Source organism: Siphateles boraxobius, unplaced genomic scaffold, assembly GCF_051911475.1.
Source record: "Siphateles boraxobius isolate OS27281-9 unplaced genomic scaffold, OSU_SipBor_1 8, whole genome shotgun sequence".
NCBI classification, from domain to species: domain Eukaryota; kingdom Metazoa; phylum Chordata; class Actinopteri; order Cypriniformes; family Leuciscidae; genus Siphateles; species Siphateles boraxobius.
In genome coordinates this window covers 16,397,648-16,423,045 of record NW_027509208.1, presented here as the reverse complement: position 1 = coordinate 16,423,045, position 25,398 = coordinate 16,397,648, and the positions used below count along the sequence as shown (strand labels likewise).

The 25,398-nt window shown below is 40.2% G+C and overlaps 2 protein-coding genes across 2 annotated transcripts; one reads left to right on the top strand and one right to left on the bottom strand.

Annotated features, from left to right (window-relative positions):
* Positions 1 to 1,402: 1,402 nt before the first annotated feature.
* On the top strand, positions 1,403 to 4,733 carry igfbp1a (insulin-like growth factor binding protein 1a). The gene is made up of 4 exons (XM_077220988.1): positions 1,403 to 1,971; positions 2,649 to 2,806; positions 3,216 to 3,344; positions 3,588 to 4,733. The coding sequence occupies exons 1-4, from the start codon at positions 1,596 to 1,598 to the stop codon at positions 3,711 to 3,713; spliced, it is 789 nt and encodes a 262-aa protein (XP_077077103.1). The 5' UTR covers positions 1,403 to 1,595; the 3' UTR covers positions 3,714 to 4,733.
* Positions 4,734 to 6,022: 1,289 nt separating this feature from the next.
* Positions 6,023 to 21,513, bottom strand: igfbp3 (insulin-like growth factor binding protein 3). Its single transcript, XM_077220986.1, has 4 exons — positions 20,849 to 21,513; positions 14,550 to 14,833; positions 14,269 to 14,388; positions 6,023 to 8,218 (listed from the first exon to the last, which is right to left on the bottom strand). Exons 1-4 carry the CDS (start codon positions 21,204 to 21,206, stop codon positions 8,099 to 8,101), a joined length of 882 nt encoding a protein of 293 aa, XP_077077101.1. The 5' UTR covers positions 21,207 to 21,513; the 3' UTR covers positions 6,023 to 8,098.
* Between the last annotated feature and the right edge of the window lie 3,885 nt (positions 21,514 to 25,398).

Sequence of the window (25,398 nt, the reverse complement as noted above, 5' to 3'; positions counted from 1 at the left end):
GTGTGTGTGTGTGTGTTATTTTTGTCACTAACAATCTCCTACATAGTCTGACAGCATTTAGACTTTCAGATTATTAATCCTAAATTGCAATGTATTCTTGGCATTCATGCCTGATTTTTTTATATATAGAGGAGCGGAGAAGTCTACTGTCACTGCTATGACGCCCGTGCCGCTTTATTTACGTCAGCAGATACTCGAGCTTCCACACCAACACTGACGGACAACTCTATCACGTGACACTCAGAGAAACTCTCCACGCGCTGAAGAAAAAAAATGATGCAACAACGTAAGTCAATTGCATGGATCATGTGATCTCACAACACTACCTTCACAGACATTTGAGAGCTCCGCGGTTAACACATTATTAAAGCGCCCTTCTCCAGCTGAGTGTCACATCCTGTAGCCCATTCATAAACTCCGCGGCAAGGCCCAGACAAAAGGCCTCGCGATGTGCGTCGAGGAGAGGGGGAGACGTGATCATGTCGTTTACCCGAACGGCTATTATTATAGCCCACTAGGAAAGGGTCGGGGCAATGACAATAGCGGCAGTCTCGAGCTTTCCAAAACGGGGTCCCGTCCTGACCTGAGTGAGGTCACGTACCACAGTGCGAGTGCACGCGGTGCCACATTGTTGGAGGAGCGCGCGCGTCCTCACCTCATTACTGGCACCAAATAAACGCGTCAAATGAATTCCAGACCAAAGGACTGGGACGCGAATATTTGGCATCCTAAATTGGTTGTATAAGAGTTTTCAAGGGGGAACTTAATGAATGAGGAGCTTTGTTCGTCCCGTCCTAAAATAAATCACAAATTTCAAACCCAACATGAAGCTTAAGGTTGTTCTTCCGTATACTATAAACTAAAACTGCAAGGGCAAATTAGTTTTGAAGAGAGAACTACAAATAGGCATACTTTCACTTTTTTGTTGTAGTGAATGAATGACATGATCCAGAATGAAGTTGAATTTTTCAAATGAGTTCAAATTAATTATTAGGCTACTGTCAATGCCTGGTTTAACTATGAGACCACAAGTTTAATTTTTACAATATACAATAATAACAATACAATAATAACAACAAATAGGCTACTATATATATATATATATATATATATATATATATATATATATATATATATATATATATGTATATAGCCTACAATTGCAATCTTATTGTAATATATACAATGTAAACCAGTTTAAGGGCGATCATTTCAAAATAACATGTAGGCTAATGTGATTCTTCTGGGGTAGTAAACCCCCCCCACACACACACACACACACACACACACACACTATTATGTACATTATGTTCTAATATAAACAGTGACGCATTTTACGCGCTGTGTTCAAAGAAACACCTCGGACTGGATCTCCACCAGCCAATCGGAGTCGAGGGGGATCATTTAAGAAATCATTGATATTGCCAATGCGTCAAACACAAGCGTGTCAGTGGGACCCGGTACGCGTATAAATACCGCGAGGCGACCCGGAGTGAGCTAGTCATTTAGAAGAGCGCAAAGACAGCGAGGAACTCCTCATTTCACTTCAGCCGATATTTATTTATTTATCTATTTATTCTGAGCCTTGCTTTGGGATGAACAGACTGCTTCTGAACTTTTTCTGGGTGGCAGCATTTAGCGCACTCCTTTCAGCGCCGGGGCTCCGCGCTTCTCCAGTGGTTGGGCAGGAACCTATTCGCTGCGCCCCGTGCTCCCCGGAGCGGCTGGCCGAGTGTCCTGCGGTGGATGCCGGCTGTGAGGAGGTGCTTCGAGAGCCCGGCTGCGGCTGCTGCCTCGCCTGCGCGCTGAAGAGAGGGGACCCGTGCGGGATCTACACTGCGCCCTGCGGCTCGGGGCATCGCTGCTTGCCGAAACCCGGAGAAGCCCGACCCCTACATGCTCTCACCCGAGGACAGGCGGTGTGCACTGCGACCCCCGAGCCTGACCAGAGCCAGAGCGACACAGCGCCAGGTACCAGCGTCTCATATGCACTATAGCCGGCCATCCAAACATTAGCTATCATTGACCATCATCGTCGAAGATTCAACCGCTGACGAGATTCATCAGCGCTAACAAACCATTTGGATTTTTCAGATATTTAGATAGGCAATAATTAACGAATATATTGCGACTTTCAAGAGGTTGACTATTCTTAATCAATTTAAAAAATAAATAAATGTCTGCAACAGTATAGCTTATAAATGTACCACAAAGGCGCGTGATTGGTCGAGCAAACCTCAATTTAAAAAAAAAAAAAGTGTTATGACATGTAAATATCTAAAGAAAATGACAGGGCTACAAATGTTAAGACTTGACTCATCATAATGTATTGACTTGCCGCCCGAATCTAATTTGAATAGAATGTGCGTGAGCGACGTTCCGTTGTCATGGTTACCTCCTCTGTTAAGGGGAACGCGAGTCGATCGGCGACTTTTTAGCGCTTATTTTGGAGACAGGTGGAAATAAACACATATGTGCTCTGACTAATTTATCAGCTTTTTACATAAACGTTTGAAAACCCCACCTGAATGTATCTGTAGAAACAATTGAAAACTTGAAAAACAACAACAACAACAACTAAACCTTTTTCTATACGATTCAATCCGGGCAATCACTCCAATAATTCTCACCATGTTTTTTTCTTTCAGATCATCCCGAGACTCTTAACGGGGCAACGGCAGTGAATGAAGGCAGCTCAGCGGTCTTCGTGCCCGGGCACGGCAAGCCCTTCGACCCGCGTGTCATCACCGCTAAAGAGAGCATGAAGGCCAAAGTCAACGCAATCCGCAAGAAACTGGTGGAGCAGGTGAGCTTCAGGCACCTTAGTTTTATACATGGCCCAAAGAAATGCGCAAAGGTCTAGTTAGCTAGATATAAAACGAGACTCAGGTACCATGTGCGGCCACAAGAGGGCAGTATAGGGTTTCTTGAATTTATCTATAGCAGCTACTAGGCACATGGGGCAAAGCAATAACCTGAGTCTGTTTATTTGGGATGTATGGATTGATGCCTTTTTCAGAGCTAATAATTAAAATAATAAAAGAGCTAATAAAAATGAAATTATTTAATAAATATTTTGATTATTATTATTAGTACTATTAGTTGTTGTTGTTGTAAAATATTACTTACCACCAAATAAAAGTTTAGAAATATTTAAAAAATATATATATTTCATTTGAAAAACGTCTATAAATGATCACATTTTCTCTCTCTAGGGTCCTTGTCATATTGAGCTCCAGACAGCCCTTGACAAGATCACCAAATCACAGCAGAAACTGGGAGACAAAATGAGCAGATTCTACCTTCCAAATTGTGACAAACATGGTCTATACAAAGTCAAACAGGTAAGCAGAATCTTGTGTCCAAATTTTACTGAAACCAAACCAACGAGTCCTGATTTTACATTGAGAGTTTGTGTGTTTGTTTGTATATAAAGCTTAATGTGTGATATTCAACGACACAATGATATACCTGTGATGGCCGAGTGTTAGAACAACACTCGACTGAGAACTAGGCTGTGCATGCAAGCTTGTGTTTCCAGAGAATGAAATTCCCGTCTCACTCTCTCTGTCTGGTTTCCCCCGCAGTGTGAATCGTCTCTGGATGGTCAGAGGGGGAAGTGTTGGTGTGTGTCATCCTGGAATGGGAAGAAGATTCCTGGATCAAGTGACCTGCCAGCAGATGCCGAGTGTCCCGAGGAACTCAACCACTGATCTGTCACACACACACACACACACACACACACACACACACACACACACACACACACACACACACACACACACACACACACACACACACACACACACACACACACACACACACACGCACACACACACACACACACACACACACACACACACTGTGGGATCTAAACAGCTCAACCACTGATCTCTCTCTTACACTCATACAAACACATGTAATGCCACTGAATATTATCATTATATTTTTTTAAAATATCATAGTATTTATTTATTGTTAGTGGTGATATTTAATTCAGGTACACTGTTTTTGATTGGTAAATTCCCTGAACTCTCCCCAAAAAAGGAAAAGAAAATCTATTTTTCTGTAAAGAAAATATGTATTTTACATGAAGTACCCATACTTATTTATTTGAACTGAATGTATTCATTTCGATATCTGGATAAGAATATTTATTCCTTATGCCTTATACATATTTTTGTATGGTGTAAATCTGTATATTTGATGTATATAGATTACTGTGTCTCTTATCTTGAACTTCCTCCAGGCTTGCTTTGTTGGAAAGGAATGAAATGGAAAAAAGCACTGCATGACCAAACCTCTTTGTCACTGTCCGTACATTGCCATATTTTTATACTGTATATGTTTTGTTTTTCTATTATTATATTTTACTAATGAATTCTCATTGTTTTTGTTTTAAAATGATTGAGATTAGATGGGCATTAAAGTGGGAAGCCCCCCAGGGCTATTTTTATGTTTGTAAAATACTTGCCTGTATGATCAAAGTGATATTGCAGTCTTATTGTATTTGTCAATCATAGGCTATCTGTGTTGTCTACATACTGTGGTCCATTTATTTTTATAAAATTGTTTTGTTTTTGCGATGCAATGTCTACACTGAGGAAAAGAGATTCAGACGTTGCTTCACTCCAAAGCATTTGCTTGTGTGTATAATGTTTTTCATGGTTTGTAATTGTAAGTCATTGTAGGTATAAAAAAAAGAACTATTTAATAAAACATCTTTACAAGCACACAGTGTCAGTCATTTAAACTAGCCCTCGGGTCAGACGAGGAGCTGCGGTCGATCAAACTCAATTAGCAATGTCAGGACAAAACAACAACACCTGAGCATAATGGGAAACCTGTTAACACAAAACCACAAAGTGCAAAAAAAAAAAATCTCCATTTCTCTCTCTCGATTTCTCCTGCCAAGCTTGTTTATGTTCCGACTTGTCTATATTTAAAACTGCCTGGAGGCAGAACCGTGTATGTGTGTACATATGTGTGTCCTTATCGTGGTAATCTCAAATGGAGCGGACTAACTTTAGCTCAGTATTTTGGGGAACCGGGCTCCACTCTCTACGGTGCCTTTGACCTGTGCTGTTTGTGCTGTGGTATGCCCTCCCATTTTGCCAGATGACCAGCCTCTATGGCACCACACTTTACACCTTTATCTCATTCTTGTAAACCGCAGGAGACAATATTTTGTTGCCCAACCCCACTTGAGAAAATTATTTGATTGGAACCAAACAAACCAAACCAAACAAACACAATGTGCAAGCAACGCTGCATTGTAACACCTTTCTTATGGTTTTACAATTAGTACTTTCATGGCACCCAGAATGTTCTAGAATTCATTATTATTAAATTAGGGGGGCTCAGAGTACCATCCAGAGTACCTCACCCATATGAGCAATTTCATTTCATGAATTGTGGCATCGCAGCTTCTTTTTTGAGAATTGGCTGCGCTGACATGGCTCGGACAAGCGAATAACTATGCTAATGTGAATGGGGACTCTGTGTGTAGATTTGAGGAGTAATGACCTGTGTGGGGCTCAAGCTAGAGTGTGAAATGAAGCGGTTCAAAGATGTTGACCCTGTTGCACACATGAGATTTTAAATCCCCCCCCTAACCCCCACCCCCGGCACTCTGTTATACTAATGACAGGATTACTGTAGCTAATGTGAAAGAACCATTGTTTTTGAAACTCTTAACGGTGACACTAGTCACCTTATCTAAATGAATGAATAATACTAAAAGCAAATCAGAACTATATGAAACACATAAGCTCTGTCCTAGGGTTTAGTTCACCCAACACTGAAAATTCTGTCATTTATGATGACACTTAGCATTCCAAATCTGTATTTTCCATGAAACACAAAAGAAGATATTTTGAAGGACTGCTTTTGTCCATAAAATGAAAGACCCAGAACAACATTGGACCTCAAAGAATATGACAGAATTTTCATTTTTGGGTGAACAATCCCTTTAATTTTGTAGAAGCTGTGAAATTACAATCTGTCGTCCTGTAAATAAAAATAAGTGTTTACATTTTTTATTCAAAAAAGAAGGCATTAAATACAAATTATATTTGAACAAAAACATTTCCTTTCTTGAAGAAAGTGATAGCTGTATAATTTCTAGTTTAGTAACATAAAAAAGCTTTTTAAAGAATCAAAATTATTTTAAATGAAAAAAAAAGCAAATACCCGTGAACGGAGGGATCTTTAAAAGTGACTTGCGGGTGAACGACCCTGGCAATGCACAGAATGAGGGTGGCAAGCTTTCTTGAAGATCAACTAGCTTGAACATGGACCTTGATGTTCTTTGAAACACAAGCTTGGCCTCAGCTTTACTTAATCGTAGCGTTCACTTTACGTTCGCTTAGTTTAGCTTAGGTTAGCTAAAGTTAAGCTTCGATTTAGCTTAATTCATACCATAAAAGGCCTACACATAACCTGAAGATTTAAACTAAAGAGTTTTACAGAAAATTATTCGAGGACAGCATCTTTAGTTAGCTAACAAAATACACCTAGTACTCAGAGCTGTCGAATAAACAACAAATCTAAAACAAAAATCAAAGACTTTAGTGATTATATTCCCAAAAATAAGCTGAGTTCTATGTTTTCACTACTGTGCAATCAACGGGTCACTGAATTGTTCTCAAAGACATATAGTTTGGATCAGCTTATATTTCTTTCTTGGATAAATAATCTTTTTAGCATAAAGTTCACATGCCTTTTTAGACATTTAGCTGGCCTGAAACAAAATATATATTCATATAAAAAATACAAGACACAATTACAAGTTAAGGAAGGGCTAATAGCTTAGCATACTCGTATGCTCTTTCCCCATAATCAAGTCAGATAAGGTGTAGCACCAAACATTTTTGTTTGTCTTTTGTTTAGCTGTTTGGGAGGCGGTGAGTTTTCTTCCGATGCTATGCTAATAAGCTAAAGTGTGGGCTACTTCTCTGGCACCCTCCACCTTTCAAGTCTTTTCTCAGGAGGTCAGTTTTGAGACAACTACACAAGCCCTGGTTGTCTAACATGTTAGCCTGTAGCTTTCCTACTGGGGTTGCATATCAATATTCAGAGAGACAGAGAGCGAAAAAAACCCGCATCATTTAGCAACACAATTCTGCACGGGTTTCATTAAGGCATTGATTTCAAAAACTGCCATAGCTACACCGATTTCGGTAGTTCAGGGCACTATAGCGTTACGGTTACATTCAAACCCATAAAAAAAAAGACGTTGCGCGAGATACATGCTTTCAGCAAATGCCTAGAAATGTGAAGGACGATGATAGTCAGTGTTTGGAGCAACAATCTTATATTCAAAGTGCTTCATGATGTTTTTAAAGTGAGATAATGCCCGTGTGGATATATTTTAGGGGCATATCAATGCTGTCCTGACGACACAAGCAAACAGCTCTGCATCCCATGTAAGATAATATATACTTTTCAAAAGGGCATTCATCTAAGTATAATCCTGGTATAGAATCGTTTAGAATTGGATTTTTTTTATCGTATGATCAAACTGTTGGCCTTACTAACAGGCTGGAGGACATGTTCAGGAGGGGCCAAAGTGCATGAAGTGCTTGTGCTTCAGATGGAGTCTATGGCTAGAGCCGCCTAGTGCCACTGAGCATGCCCAGTTTAAACGACCCTACACCAGGAGGGCGGAAACAGGAAGTGGGAATAAGAGAGAGTTGCTGATAGTCACGGCAGATATCAATACACGCTATAGCAAAAGAGAGAGACTACCTATGCACATGGAACAAGTACACAACGTCCCTCACATACACAAGAGTACATATGCTCAGACTTAGCGTTGCGTTACTGAAATTTGCTTGCACTTTTTGATTATGTTCACACTTCCCTCTCGGGATACAGTCCAAAAACAGAAGACATGACACTCTCTCTGTCTCCTCCTCTCATTCTCGCCACTCTCCTGAAGTGTAAAGTGAGTTGCTGGTCACGTGAGTCCATGCCTCAGCATACAAGTGGGAGGTCAGCTTTGGGACAGCACTTTTAAATCTGTATTCATGTAGTTCTTCAGGGGAGATATCCCTCTTTATCTCCCTGTTTCCACCGCTCGGCCTCTCTCTCCTCTTCACTTCGTCTCCATGTTAAGGCATTGGACTTTCTCCTTTTCTTCATAGCCGGGTATAGACTGTCCATACTTGTCGACGCACCAGCAGTGACCTCTTCTGCGCCCCTTGGATGGACGGCACTGCGGGGAGAGTGGGTGAGACAGGAAGAGAAATGCATAACCATATGATATTTGGACGAGTATATGCAAAACAGACAACATGCTCCAAATGGAAGAGACAGTGGCATAAACACACATTTTTCATTGCATCGCACTTAGGTGAGAGAGAGTAACACGAATACTAGAGCCAGAGAGAGAAAGAGGGAGAGAGATTGTGGTAAAGGAATGCCAGAGGGGATTCAAGGGGAAGTATATAAGGAGTAGAGAGACAGAGCAAGTGAAATATTTCAACTTATTGAAATAATTTTCAGGGTACAATTCTTTTTTTTTTCTTCTTCTTGAAACTCAATTGTCATTTGCTGCTAATATACCCCCACAGAAACCTATCCCCAATATTTTAATTGATAGTGTGGCTGGAATTATAGAAAAGAAAATCAATTTACAGTGTATTTAGCCTAATGATCACAGTAAATTAAAGAAGCTAAAAATGTTCAAATGTTCATGTTTTCAGTTCGCCTTCAGTTAGCTACCAGCTTAAGCCCAAAATATTCTTGGGTATTTATGCGTATGCTAGGGTGTGCAACATAAATTAGAAGGAACTTGAATTTTTCTGGCCCAGACAGAACAAAGACAGTACAACAATTGCATACGATTGTTGAGTTTGCATCAAAACTTAAGTATACGTTGGGTTTTAGTCTACTAGCTTAGTATAGCAATAACTAGTTGAGAAAAGCTTTTTGATTAGATACAAGATATCCTGATAACACGCTACATTTTTTGATCAGACATGGAGATTTGAGTGACACCGTGCCAAATACAGTTAACTAATCATCAAATCACTTAAAGATATTTAAACAAAAAACTAAAGATTTTTGTTAGTGGTGATGAACAATTTTTGTAAATGTACTCGCTGATATGGATCAGAAAGCCCTCAAGCAGCCTGATTGTTTTATTTTTTATAAAATATTTATCTAAATGTAACTTAATTTAAAAAACCATTAAAGTACAACCATTAAAGGTTTTACAATTACTATAACTAACAATGCATTTCACATTGAAAAACAAAACATGCTTATCCTATGAGTGAGTATAGTTATGTCTCTGTCTGTTTCTCTCTTGCTGTCTTTCTCTCCTTTGGCAGTGAGTTGGAGACAGTCAAACATCACATCTAAGTTGGAAGAATGCACACCTGTCATTCACAGTGAGTGTGTGTTTATGAGAAAGAGAAAAATCAATGCATCAAAAATGTCTTCTGTGGTTCAGGGGTATTTAATGGATACAGTGAGGTGTACACACACACAGACACACACACACACACACACACAGTGATGAAAAATGATCTGCGGTGTGTATGTCCCTTGTTTGCATTTGCTGATTATTTACATGCAAATTTTGACAAATTGTAAATATCGAAACATACTCACACACACGACTCAGTTTTGCTTTTATGAGAGGCTTAAATGCCTCTATCAGGCTTCCTCTGATGGAATTGTGATTTTGAGTTCATAAAAACAGTTGAAAGTTAGACAAATTTGACCAAGCTAAAATATTTGCCATGGACCGTTAAAGAGCTGCATGGACTATTTTAGGAAACTGGCATTGACTCAAAGTCATCTGGAGCTTATTATACTAGTCAGGCAAAACAAATACACACACACACACACACACACACACACACACACACACACACACACACACACACACACACACACATCCTCGGGTGGTACATTCATCAGTAAAAATCTATTCTTTCAGACATGAGGGAAAAACAGGAGGTGACAAAAAAGAAATAAAGAAATATAGAAAGACGTTGTGCAAACAAGGAGTAGATGAGTCAGAGAGAGAGAAAGAAAGAAAGAGAAAGAGACTGAGAAAGAGAGTGAAAGAGAGATCAAAGGCGTTTTTTTATTGAAAGAGTACCAAATTAAAATACCTCAAGCAGAACAAGAGCAGTCTGGTAATGAAACCTGGCCTCTACAAGGGGTTGCTTCAAATGTTACTCTCATCCTTTTAATTTCATTTGTCTCTGTACTCACTTCATGGTTTTGCTTTAGCAAATATTTGTATTTTCCTAAATGAGTAACATATCACTTTCAAAAGGCTATTTAATTGTTTGGTTATAAGTTTATATCTGCTTGTGAGCGAAATAGGAAGAATGAGTGTACAGGAAACCAGTACTTAATGTTTAAATTATGAAGTCCAGGGACAAGGACTGGTGATGGATCTGTCAGGGTTGAGGGGCTGTGCTCACAGAATACAAATTAAAAACGTGCATCATAACACTTTTGCTTATAAATGTATATTGGGTATAAAAGTAAATTTCTTAATAACTATATTGTATTATGTTTAAAAAATATATTGCACATATTGTTATTAAACATTATATTGTTTTTTTTTAAATCGACCACATATGATTATTCACTAAACATATGGTTGTTACATACATTTTTTGCAGGGGTGTATGTTGTGGGGGGATTCACTAAAATAGGTGCTGGATCCAATTCCAGAGGAGGTGGATCTGGATCCTGCTTGTTCCGGCACAAATTAAGCCCTGCAGGAAACTACTTGGTGCTGAGCAGCTATGTATTATGGGAATGTTCCATTCAGACTGTGCAGGCACATGAGATGCTTTCTGTCTGATGTAAGGGGGACTAATAATCACTAAGGCAAGGCATTTCATTGTATCCGGCGATATAAGTGATATCTTCAATGTAAAACAATGATTTTGTCCAAGGTGCAACGAATGCAGTGAGCAACAAGACAATTTGTTGGACTAGCAGTTTCTATTCATTTTCTAGCCCCACCCCGAGTGAAATCTCGCTCCACAAACATAATTGATAACAAAATATATTCTGATTGGCTGTGATTGTGTCATGTCAAGTTGCCACTTTCAATGTGAACTTACAAATTATTGGAGCACACCCCTGTCCTCGTGGTGTTTTCAGGAGGTTGCAACACAACGGACCTGTATGAGTATGTATGTGTATGTGAGAGAGGGAGAAGGAGAAGGAGAGCATGTTTATGTGTGTTTGTCTGACTGCGTATATATATATATATATATATATATATATATATATATATATATATATGTGTGTGTTATGTATGTGTGTGTGTGTGTGTGTGTGTGTGTGTGTGTTTTGTGTGTGTAAGTGCGCGTGTGTGCACGTGTGTGCATGTGTGTGTGCGCGCGTGTGTGTGTGTGGTTGTGTGTGTGTGTGTGTGTGTGTGTGTGTGTGTGTGTGTGTGTGTGTGTGTGTGTGTGTGTGTGTGTGTGTGTGTCACAAAGCAAGCCTCAGTCAACGCTGGCCCATAATGATGCCCTTATGGGCAGCAGGAAGGCGGAAGGGCATTAAAAGCAGCCACAGGGTAAACACAGACTCATAAAACACACACAAACACACACACATACACAATATGTGAATGTAACAACTGCATGTGAATAAGAACGGTGTTTTTTTTTTTCTTTGCCAGACTACGAGCAGTGTGTGCTTGTGTGTTTGTATGTGAGTTTGGGACAGATGCTGCCACTGGAGTGCATGATCATTATATAATCATTTTAGTGCAACTGCAAGAGTAGAAACTACAAATAACAAGTATTAATTTAAATCAACGTAGCCTCAAGTCAGAATGAGAGAATGGTTCGGGAAGGCCTATCTTGGAAAAGCCTACATCTTTGCGAAATGTAAATATATGTATTTGTATTTGGTGTATGGGTGACTGAATCTGTGTATTGGTATTTGAATGAGAGCGAGTGCACTCTGGATCATTCCCAGCATGCCTGGCATTCTCTTCTAGTCTCTCGCCCCGCATCACTGAGATCCTATTCAGCGTGAGAGCTTAAGTGGACTGCTTGGCCCTGGGTGTGCCAGGAGAGCCAGCAGATCAGGGGGCAGAGCAAAGCTTCAGTACAGTAACATGGGTGAGAGATGCATCTGGATTGGGAAGGGTGGAGGGGGTCTAGGTTGGCGGCACTGGGGCCGGCATGCCTGGCCTCCGCTAACACACTGAGCCAATTCATATAATCAAGGCTAAAATTAGCACGGATTGGACTCTGCCCTCCACGAGAACGGCCTTCAGACACACATACCCCCACATACATACTCAAACGCTCCCATTACAGATCTTATTCTGGGGAGTGAAGGGACCCCTAGGCACCCAGGACATCCACAGTTCACTTGTGTGAGTATGTATGCACAGGGGTATGTGCATGTTTGTTTTTGATGCTGAAATAAAAATTAATGACTGCGATCTCAGGGTTGACCAAGACTTCAGCTCAAACCACCAGGATGGAAGCAAAGCAATTTCAGTTGGAGTCAATAGGTCAGCTTGATCTTCATCAGGCACTGTCTCATGTGTGGACGCAGCCTGTCATGCAGATGTTCCTCTATTATTACCAGAGATCCAAGCGAAGGGGTTTGATCTAACCAAATAAACTAGGCTATATTTACGCATGCCAGATACAGGAGAGGATGTGGCATAGTTTAGATTTATGATGTTGTTTGTGCTCAAGTATACGGTTTGTCTTTTGCTGGTTTGTTACAGTATGTCTCCTGCTGGTGCTGTAGAACCAACTGATTGACATAGATTACTTGATTTGTTAACCTGTCAGTGTCCTTTCTATCAAACATAAATTTTAAATGCCCACTGGATAGTTACGTACAGGGGGCAGAAACCAGATTGGAAAATGTCACAAGCCTGATTTGTTACATGTGCCACTATGAATCTCTCTTATGGCTCATTTTCACAGAGTGGTATGCAACAGTACAATACAGTCCGGTATGCAATTATTTCCGCTTCAATTGTCAGAAGTTGTGAATTGTGTCAAAATACCGAACCGTACTGTATCAAGTTTTTGGGATCCTTCCATTGGGGTACCTTGAACATTTCCTAAAGGGTGGAGCTAGACTCACTGCAGAACGTTGATTGGTTGACAGAGAATTGTCACTTGCAAGGGGAATTACAATACAGGAGGCGCCATTTTTTAATATACAGTTGAAACACAATAGTGTTGCAAAACAATGTTTTTTTGGTGGTGGAAATTCAAGTCAGATCAGGGTTTACGGTCCCAAATCATACTGTACTTTACCGCTCGGTGGAAACGAGCCATTAGGTACTTTTGCAAGACCTCCAAGACCCTTGTCTCTCACCTGGAGGGTTTGCTGAACATGTTTTTGAGATATCCAACCTGAACCTGTTATCACTTTCTCTCCTTTCTGAGATTCCGGCCGTAGAGCACAGCCGTTTTTCCCATCCCAAAAAACCCAGGGTCCTTTCAATGGGTCACATGATCAATTGAACACCCTGCCTCTAAGCATATGTGCAGGTGTATGTGGGCAAATCAGTATACTCCTACAGGGGTAGACTCCATAACCTACAGTTTCAAGCATGAAGGAACTCCTTAGCAACATGTGTTTTACATTGATTCTAAATCTCGTCCTTTTCGAAGACTTTCATTCTTTATCTATACCTTGAACAGTGGCCACATTGTTGTCACTAGACCTACATGGTCCCTGTGGTTTCCATCAGAGAGGTTTTCCATTTAGAAAAACCAACAAATAATCTGTTTGCCCCAATTTTACCCAAACTCATTAGGGCCATTCAGACAAGGCCCTTTGACTCATGCTCTTAATAGAGGAGTTGCGGGTGACTCACAAATTTCCGAGAATCGCATTTGCCCCCACCAACTACCTTCTCTTGTTCAGACTCACTGATGCACCCAGTCAATTAAGGAAACAACACACACTTTCAAGAACCAACAAGCACATATAAATAGGCCCCAACCCAAGTTCTCAGACTTGTCCAATACTGTTGTGACAGTTGCCATGAAAGTTACTTATCGGCATGTACATGGATGGTGGTAGAATAATAGTTTGAGAATCTGGGCTGATTACAAAATGGTTGCATGTCTGATCCCAGGTGAGAATGTCCTAAAAATAGGATCCCTACTTCTCCTTTGAGCAAGGTACTTAGCTGCATATGGGATAGGCCCTGTAATTGGTGCAATGTAAGTGACTTTAAATAAAAAGCATCTGCAAAAGAGAAGTCAAAGCACTTGGGTAAAAGGTAATTACCTGTTTTTTCTTGTAGAAGCCCTTTTGGTCACAGTTTGGAATGCGGAAGCCTCTTGCGTTCAGCACATCTATGATCTTAAAAATCTTCATAACACTCTCCATCTCCCGACGACACGGACCCTTTACAAACACACACAATGAACATAGAATTACAGGACATATCCTACTTACAAACACGTCAGGAGTTTGGAGTAACAAACAAGAAACATGTGAATAGTATGTGCTCTACTCCAAGCTTTGTCTTAGAAATGCATGCTGGTGAAATTGTAGCTAGTTCTTACATATTCAGTTTCTCTCTTTGACTCCAGACTGAAGTTGTGAATATCTGTATGGACCTCACTCGAAACTTGATCCACTTTATAGCCCCAGGTTTTCTTGATTTGGTCTTTTTGGATAATCGCCAGTTTATTGGGGTGAAGCACATCTTTGGGCTCTAACAGCGTCCTCGGAGCTTCCTGCAAGACCCTGGAATCAACTGTTGTGTGCTGGATCGTCTCAGCCCCCCCGATGCCTGTCGCCCTGGTACTGTTGGAGATATGTTCCTCTCCTTCCTCTTTAGGGTTATCTGAATCAAAACCGAAGTGTATATATATGCATGTAAGACCTGACAATTATCAAAAGAAGTATTCATACAACTGCATCTTTTCACATGAAAATATTGGCACAGGGGGTCCAATCCCACTCCTGGAGGGCCAACATCTTGCAGAGTTTAGCTCCAACCTGCCCCAACACACTTACCTGGAAGTTTCTAATCCTGAAGACCTTGACTAGCTGATTCCGATGTGTTTAATGAGGATTGAATCTAAACTCTGCAGGATAGTGGCCCTGCAGAACAGGATTTGACACCCTTGCAATAGCATGATCCTAAACATCTATTAGAATATAGTGTCGTTCAAAAAAGATGTCAATTTTTAAGCCAGACCAGATGGCTAATTCGGGATTTCCTATAGATTCCTATAGGTTTTTAGCATAGCGGTTTTCGGTTTATTAGTAAGGTTTGATATATGAGTAATGTGGCTAACACTACTTGAAGAGACTTCTTGATTCATACCTAAAACCAGAATTGTGAAGCTGTTATGTTTATTTAAAATATAACTTGCTACAAAACGGGTGTAATGGTTCTCTGTAAAAATTCAAAACCGCACTGTTCTCCACCCATGGATTGGTACGCACTTTAATTGTTCATCTCAAAACTGACAACGCATACGCATTTATAATATGGTTTGTTGAAAATAACATTGTGTAAGTCAGTGTTTCTAGCTTTCTGTCGATGTATACACATTCTGGCTTCCCCTAAGCATTGTTCAATGTGAGTGCCATATGCTCTAGTATGACCAGTCATTTACGACGTCATCACCCGGGTGTTAATAGTGCGCGAGCACAGGTGAGACCTGAACAGGTTGCTATATGTGTTTAAATTAAACTCAGTTAAGCTTTGCCAATTTAAACATTCAAGCGCAAGAAGACGCGAAAGAAAACCCTGCGCTGTGAGAAGATTTGTGTGTGCACTCATCTAAAACTTTTATTTTTAAAGAGAAGCTTCAAAATGTAGATTTGAACTATGGATGTATAATTTATGTTGAAGAATAAAATGTGAAAGTTTCTTCAAGTAACGTTTACCACATACCTTATTCACTTAGAAATTCACTTAGAAAAACTGCTATTCTGAAAATCCACTGGATATTCCAGAGGAAACCCATGGCTAGAAAATTCCATTTCTCTTCCAGGTTTTAGGACTACAGACTGAACAGATCTATTCTAAGATTCTTCCCTTCAGAAAGCAAACATGAGATATAAGATGACGCCTCACCACTGCAAGTATAAAAGCTCATTTATACAGAGAACAGATAGACACAGAGAAAAAAGCACCAGAAGAGAAAGAGATATAGAAAGGGGGGATGGGGAAGTGAAGGAGTGATAGTATTTTTAGTGCCCTAACTTACAATCGTTATAGGCGGAGGACAGACCACCTGACCCGAAACCCAGAAACCAAATACGGCTACAGGACGGAACGTCTGCCTGCCTTCACTAGCATGGTCTGGTAGGATGGTCTAACCAACAAACATCACATGCTTTCCTCTCTGTGCCCAGCTGAAGCTTTACTGTGGGTGCTCACAAAATCCATTCAATGCAAACGTGGTTTCATTGTGGTTTAAATGTCCTTTTCTCTAATCCCACACCATTCCTCAATATGTGAACCCTATACTTAGCCTACTAAATAACATTAGAGATGTATTATTAGTGCATTTGTATCAACATCCCAATTTCACTTCATTATTATTTACTCTTAACTACAAGATCCATTACAAAAAAGGTTCACTCAAGCTCTGTCATCATATACTCATCCTCTTGTCATTTAAACAAGTGTTTATTTTTTCCAAGAAAAATGTTCAGGCCACTCTTTTCCATAAAATCAAAGTGAATGGTGACCAGTTACTGTCAAACTCTAAAATTGTGATCACACTTGTGTGATATTTCAGTATGTTTAGACAGCATAGAATGACTTTGTTTGTGTAAAGTCAAAAGCATAGCGCACTTGACACCATAAGAAGAAGCAGATAATGGACAATTTCCTCTGGTCCTTACATGTTCAGTATCATGAAGGTGCAAAAGTTGGAACGTGCAGAAACATGAAAAGGATTTGAAAGCTTTTTTGAAGCAAATAGCAAATTAAATGTGGTTCTGTTCCTCCCAGAAAACTTTGGTATGCCTTTTTATGCACACAAGTCTTTGTGTTTTTATTGTGCCTTTTTAAAGTATGACCCTGAATTCTCCCAGACAAAATATTTGCGCTTATATGTCACTTTGATAAGAAAATGTCTGCCAATAAGCTAAATGTAGAGAGCTAGCCGCCGGACACTGATTTTGTAGGACTTCATCATTCTTTATTTGAGCCTTTACGCAGCCATGTATGTGGACAAAATGTGAGCACTTGAGACACGATGTCCCAAATTGGACTCTAATCTCTGTTTTCATTAACTGCTTGGTCATTTCTCAAATGCAAGCAAAAGCAGTTGACCAGTAAAGGGTCTAGCGAGATGTGCTTTTGTCAGATGCTTGGCGAGAGTGCTGGGTGAAGATGAATTATGGCATTGTTTAAACATGCTGTCCTCTTGGAGTTTTACAGCTCTTGTCTGTTGAATAAATATTCAGTCTCTGGCCGTACAAAACAAAGCAGAGCTCTCGCAGGAACGAGAGACTAATAAACAGCTGGAGCAGAAGGGAAAGAGATATTTAGAAATAAAGACAAAATGGGCCATTAAATATGGAAAGTGAGAGAGAAAAACTGGGAGAGAGGGTGCTAGGACAGGACTGGCATCGAGAGAAGGATGAAGGTGTCAGATGAACAAGTCACACAGAAAGATTTGGATATTGTGAAGGACTGTAGAGATAGTTGACAGAGTTCAGCAGAGAGGAAGAGTTAAGTGAAAACAGATTTTCTGTGTGTGTGTGTGTATGCAAGTAAATGCGCACTTGTGGCACACCAAACACTCATCTGTAGCCATGGAAGCTGCACTCCAAACTAGAATTAAGCTATGCCTTCGCTGACGATGACACAACAACAACAACAACAACATCAACAACAGCAGCAACATTAACAGCAGCTTATGCAACATAACTCGAACAAGGTATAAGAATGAGCACACGTAATGACAGCTAACAACGTGCAACAAGTTGCTGCCCGCTTCCCTTGCATGACCCTCCGTCCGTCTCACATAAACAAATCAAGGACAGATGAAGAGAATGGAGGGCCATCAGGAACTTGGAAAACATCAATATTTAACCCCAATGTAAACTTTTAGAAGTTTTTATGACTTTTCCCAGCACCTAGCGGCCCGTTTTGAGTCACTCAACCTCATGTATTTGTACAATCCCAAATGAGCAAACTATTTATCATTCTGGTCGGAATGGGCAGAGCGTGAATGAGAGGGTAAAAAAAAACATAGAGTTTTTTCTCTTAAAAGTATAAGTGAGTGCGACTGGGCACACAACAGGTAAATTTCGCTGGTGAGACCAAAACCGCCTATTCTGAGAAATCCACATGTGCACACGCACAAACAACGTCATAACTCATAACTTCATAATCTGTCTTGTCATTCCACTGTTCCCACCCTGAATCACGCTGGGCCACACTGCTACCAGAGCAATCAAACCCTGCAAAAATAATATAATTCATGTGTGGCAGAACCATGGGGTGGAGTCACGCACACCATGGCAATGGAGCCCTCTTCTCTGGTTGGCCAAAGTGTGTAATTACCATAAAGTGTGGTATGATGGGAAAGGAGCACTGAAAAGCAGCATGGGCTCAAATGAAAGGGCAGCGAAGGAAGAAAACATGAGGTAAGGCACTACTGTAAAACAGTTGGCGCCCCCAAACTGCTTTTTAAAAGTGACTCTGGGTCCTAACAATAGCCTTTGTGTGTGTGACAATGTCACGGTTGATTGCTTCAACACACCACTGCGGCTCTGACAAATAACTAGAGAGGGTAAAAACAAATTCAGTCGGGTAGCTTGACGTCAGTTATGACCAGAACATCACTTATTTTGGTTGTGCGGGTCCGCAGCCTTCCCTCTCTCAAGGAATTCACTTGGATGAACGCGCTTGACTAGGTGTAAGCTGCATTCTAAGAGATGCACAATAAAAGCTTCGATACAGGTGGTGCTAGGTACTCATCTCGCTCACTAAAAAAAGAATTTGCTAGAAAACTCCCAGAATGCTTTGTCAGATATGCCAATCCTTTCGAATTCACTTGTATCTCAAAGCTCTCAATGGAGAGCTCAGGAGTCCCAGAGCCAGTAAACAGATTGAGAGCATCATTCACAAAACGGTGATCTCCGCTCTTCTGCAGGGACTATATATATACGAATGTGGCATTCTTAACGATTGGGTTGGTGAAGCCAAATTTTAGTGCACACACAAAGATACACAGAGCTGTTTCTCTCTCCATCTTTGGCTCTCTCTTTCACACACACATACACACCACACACATAAAATGGCATAGAGAAGCTGCTGTAGCGCTGGACCTCGAGAACAACGGCGGTAGTGTGGGGCCGTCTCACGGTGGCTGGACTTCACGACGACTGCCTGTTAACCTGCTCAGGATGACCTACCAGTAGTTAAAACTGTCATGTTTAAAAATACAATATCTCGTCAGGCAGAAAATAACCTGTTGCGATGTATTACCAACGTAATGTGTTGAAAACATTGCAGAAAATACATATCTGGATTGTCAAAAAGGGTATAGCTTATCTTGTTTGTCTGTAGTAACCCACAACCATTAAACCTTATTGTATTCTGAGAGGTACATCAGATTTTTAGAACAGCTATATACCAGGGAAGAGGTGCTAATGTCTAAAGAGTAGGCATATAGAGGAATGATGAGTGCAGTGAAGCTGTGCTACATCTTATGGGCTGTCACAGGAGAAAGATCCCCACCCCCTACAGCGAGAGAAAAGCTGACCATGAGCGCAGCAGCATTCCCAATCGCTGAACATATTAACCATGTTAGGCACAGCAGAGTAACCCCGCACTGATACATAACTGAGCACAGAATCCATTGGCCCCAACAGTGTGGGGACAATGCTTGTTGGGATGTATAAGACACCACACACGCACAGGCTGTGAAATATAGGGGATTTGGGTGTCTAACACCACTAATTAAGGTGACTATAGAGAACTAATTAGTTCTCTTCTGTTTAACACAAAAGAAGATATCTTGAAGAATGCCAGTAATCAAACAGTTGATGGTAGCCATTGACTTCCATTGTAGGAAAAAATACTAAGTTAATGGCTACCGTCAACTATCTGGTTACCAACATTCTTTAAAACATCTTCTTTTGTGTTCAACAGAAAAAAGAAACTCAGACCGGTTTGGAACAAGGGAGTAAGTGATGTAAAGTAATGTAAATTTTTGGTTGAATTAGCCCTTTAAAGTTTCACTTCAGGAAAAAAAAAACGATCCTAAGATTGTTTGCTAGTCTTACCTGGTCTCCCATTCTGGCTAAGGCTGGGTTTATCTAAATACCAGCATGACCAAGCTCGGAGACTAGCTAAGACCAACAACCCTTTTTTAGGCTGGTTTAGGCTGGTTTGGTGCTGTTGAACTCCACCAAAGTATTCTTTATAAATACATGTGTATTCAAATATATGTGTTTACTTACTTGCATGTATAAATATTTACAAACAACACTTCCGTAGCCAAAAAAAAAAAGTTAATTACAAGTGTGAAGAATGCGCTTAATAATAGACGTTTGCAAAGAAATCGTCTTCGGCTGAAGAGGTAACCATAGCAACAGTAGGCTGCTCTCGCACGTATCGGACGCTACATACGTCCTGTGACTCCTGTCATTATTTATCATTTTATTAAACGTACATAAAATTGTAAGTTTAGGCTATGTAAAAAAGTTCTGTTCAAAAAGTCTTTATTCTGGCAAATTACACTGACAGAAATTAAAATCGTTAAATTAATAGAACACTGTTTAATATTCACACTGTACACATAGCGGACGGTGTGTCGCGCGGAGAGTGAGTATTATAGGCTACTGCTGTACATTATTCACAGACAAACCGTGCGCTTACCGTGTCTATGCGTTGGATTGCCGCTTTGCTTTTTGTCCGGTGCCTTCGCACACACGCCCCGTCCCTCCAGCAGAGCTTGCAGAGGTTTGCTCTCCCCGGGGCGATGTTGACAGCTCAGACCGGTACCGCAGCGCCCCGTGTACACTCCGCACGCCTGACCCTCAGTCAACGGGCAAGTCATGCAGCACCCGCAGCCCGGCTCCTTTACCGGCTCGGCGCAGTCCCGAGGCAATGGTTTGCACAACAGCATCGCCCCGTCGTCGCACGGCTCGCATCGGACCACAGGGCTGACGCTTTCAGCCAGCCGGACGAATGCTGCGAGCAGCGCGGTCAGGCAGAGCGCACACAGTCCCGTCATGGAGCCGAAGGGCTGAACGCGCGCACGGGGGTAGATGCGATGCGTGGGAGGGGGTGGGGGTGGGGGAACGGTGCGTCAGATCACCTCACCTGGATATAATATTATACTAAAGCCTGAGCTCTCAGAATATGCTTTAGAAAAGTAGCGACGTTTTGGGTTCTGCCGGTGTCACGTCGGTTTGACTAGACTGGGAAGTAAGCGGCTGGGTCTCTCCATCTGTAAGTGAGTTTAAGTGGAACTTCAGGTTTTATACAGGCAGGAACAGCGCAAGTCACTCCCACCGGTATGAATTATGTAGTCACCGGTCTCGGTCTTAAGGGACCGCGCGCATCCTTAATGAAATCCTTCAACACAAGAGACATGGGTGAAAAAGACTACAGTGAATCTGGCGCGCGCATGTAGACCCGTCATTGTTGTCATTTACGGGCATTCGGAAAGTCGCGCGTCGCGGTTATAAAAAGACCAATTTTACGCCGCAAAAGTAGCCTAATGCAAATAAATCAGAAGGACAATTAATTTATTTAATCACTTTTTACCAGCTACAAATGAGAACATGCTAGCCTACTGCTTAAAAAAATCAATGTTAAATATGAAAGTGTGCGTTTTATTTCTGGTCTCAGTTGTAGGTGAAATTACAGTCGAAAATCGCTCATAATTCATAATTCAATATATTATGATGGTAACAATTTACAATAAGTTTAATAAGTTAGCCCAACATTAGTTAACTAGTTAACATTAACCAAGAATTAACAATAGGGGAGAGTGGGGCACAACATAACGCTTTTTGACTTTCTCAGTTTGTGTAAATTCAGAGTATTTATTTTTACCAAATTAATTTCACACATGTCTAGTACAATTATGTGGTTTTGTTTGATTAATACGGTGCCCTATAGGGACACATTGTGACATGACCATATGACAGCTTTAAATGTTATCTGGTCTAATAAAAAAAACATACAAGACAAACTAGAATATTTTCTCAATAAAATACAACTATTAACTTTTTCATATAAAATAATGGCATTTTTTAATAATTAAAAAAAAAAAAAAAAAAAAAAATATATATATATATATATATATATATATATATATATATATATATATATATATATATATTGAGTTTGACAACAAACACACTGGAAAACACAGCTATACCATAGTTCAAAACATAGCCTAATAATAATTAAGAATTTATGAACATTGACTCTCAGTCTTTATTCACATTTTTCCCCCATGTTTTCTCAATAGAATTAATAAAAGTACAGAATAGCATAGTTCTAATAGGGGCACATTGTAACACAGTGTGACAACATGCCCCACCTGCACAACTGGGATTTAAACCCGACTAGTGTCTTCTGCTAGTTAGCGAAGCATTAAAGAACCATATCAACTGTTAAATAACATATTGAAGATTAAAGTAATATCAGATTTTTCTAATTTAAAATAAACCCCAAAAACAGAGATGAAAAATTTACATAAGTAAGAAATGTATTTTTGCTACGGTTAAATAAATGTTCAGCGATATATCTTCCAAAGATTTCTGAATTTTGGTACAATTTTTTCTCTATATAGTGTTTATATGGCAACTAGTAAATACTCTTAAGTTTCATCATGCTAGCATGTCTGGAAGTATTTAAAACAAGTGTGTTACACATTTAAAGCAAGTGTGCCCCGCGTTAGGTTGTGCCCCGCTCTCCCCTACTTCTGCACCATTAATTAATCTTAGTTAATATTAATTTCATCATTTACTAATACATTATTAAAATCAAAGGTTGTATTTGTTAACATTAGTGTGAACTAACATGAACAAACAATAAACAGCTGTATTTTTTATTAACTAACATTAATATAGCCTACCGTAGCAAATGTATTGCTCATGTTCATGTTAGTAAATACATTAACTAATGTTAACTATGAACCTTATTGTAAAGTGTCACCATTATGATAATATTAAAAGTGTGAATTCACTTAAAAAATTATTTCATTAGATACATCCTCCAAAAAACTTTGAGTGGATATTCTTTACAAACAGAAATTTGTTAAAAATAGAGCAATGAAAATATCTACTCAATATTTTAAAGAAAAAAAAAAGACAGCAAATAAGATGTTTGTGAAATTTAAAAGAACACATAATTACCCAATATTCAAAATTACTGAAAGTCTTGGTAACACTTTTTTTTAATGGTCCCTTTTGAACATTCGGTTGACTATAAGTAACTTTGCATCTACATGTTAACTGACTCTCATTAGAGTATTAGTAGATTGTCTACCTAATATCTAATAACTCTTTATTGTAATGGTCCTCCAACAGACATTCTACTGAGTATTAGTAACTCTGCAACTACATGACAACTTATTTAAACCCTAACGGTAATACTCTACTAATACTATAATGAGAGTTAGTAGACATGTTGGTGCAACGTTACTTATAGTCAACGGAATGTGTTAAAGGGACTATCAAAATAAAGTGAAACCAAAAAATATTTTAACATTATGCTCAGAAATATGGGGTAAATTTTGAACCTGCCTCAAAAAAAGCCAAATATAGGCTGATTAAATGGCCTGGTGAATAAAACTACCTATTACTAAAAAAACATTAAAAAAAACGTTCAAAAACATTGAAACCTAACACAACAGTGTTAGTGACCTGTACTTTTGTTCCAATCTAAACATCCAAAACACTTAAAAAACAGCCCAGACCAATTTTCACCTCTGAATATTTGAGGAACTCTCTGAACACTGCAGAATAATGTGGAAAATGCACATTGGGTGGTCAGGCATTAGCAGTCTCATGACACCTTCTGTACCAAGATCAGTCCATTCATCCATACAGAATCCTCACTGATCATTTGCAACTTTTCACCATCCATCCATTCAAGGGAACAACTAGGAACCTTGACCCCCGTGCCATACTCGTTGGACCTGCATGGGTGACAAAAATTCGGACCTGTGAATTTTCGTTACGGGCCTGCATCCGTCCATCCCTCTTTCTGTCAATCTCTCCTTCTCACTGGGTGGTAAGAGATGATTAGAGTGTGGGTTGGATGTTGGATTGTGCTGCTTCAGCGCTGAACACCCCTCCTGCCTCTGCTCTGTAATAACACAAAGTCTGTACAGGCTGTACAGCTCAGTGGCTCCAGCTTTGGGAAAATAAAGGCCTATGGGCCTGCCAGTGCAGACCCCAGTGTTGAGACTGGCCCACTGAAAACAAGCAGAGGGGGTAAGGAAATACCCCCAGCACACACAACCCCACTAACAGCACCCTCTGCTACTAAGATTAGTTTTCTTATGACTCTGCATATTTCTCCCTCGCTCTCCCACTCTTCATTTCTTATTGTCTGTCTGTCTGTCTGTATACCTCAGGAATTCCTCCCGTTTTGGGATTCTGCACGTGAGGGCTCTTCTCATGGTCTCCAGGAGCATTCTGGGAATGGAATACACAGCGCCTGCGCAGAGGGACAATGCGCTTGCCCAGTGTGTACAGACATGGGAGAGAGACCAAAAATCAAACTGCGCCACACGATCTGATAAGATAGCGATCAATGGTGTCATCCATGATTCCATGACAATGAGTTATTGACCTAGATCGTATCGCCGATTCCTTAACAGTGCAAGCTAGTAATCTCGTATAACAAAATCATTCGATTGCATTTAGAAGGGCCTGTTGGCCGGTGTGTGTGAGTCTGAGTGTTTATTTCTGTGAATATTATTGCAGCTGGCTGAATGTTTATTGAAAACGCTGCGCTCCAAAGGACGGACGCCAAACTGCGGGCCTACATTTTAAGCGTCTCTTAGTTTTAATATCCTCTGTAATCTATCTGAATCTCACACTCTTTATTTGTGTGTCAGCGCATCTCCAACACTCTGTCTCTCATTCACATTCCTCTGGCTGATCTCGGAGATGGATGGTAAATCATCAATTGTCCTTCCTGCTCTGCTGTGTGTCACATATGACAGACGTCAGTGTAACACTCATTTAATACCGTTTCAATCTGCGGTTTCTGGAGGGGGAAGGAGGGAATGAGAGAAGTGGGTGGAGAAATTGATTTATTTGTTTAGTTCCTCCAAGGGGATTTTATAGTAAACAGCACATACCTGATGGCACTGCCACTCCATATTATGGATCTGGTCACACACAAACATGCATTAATGTACTAAACACACACACACACACACACTGCATGATTTATGG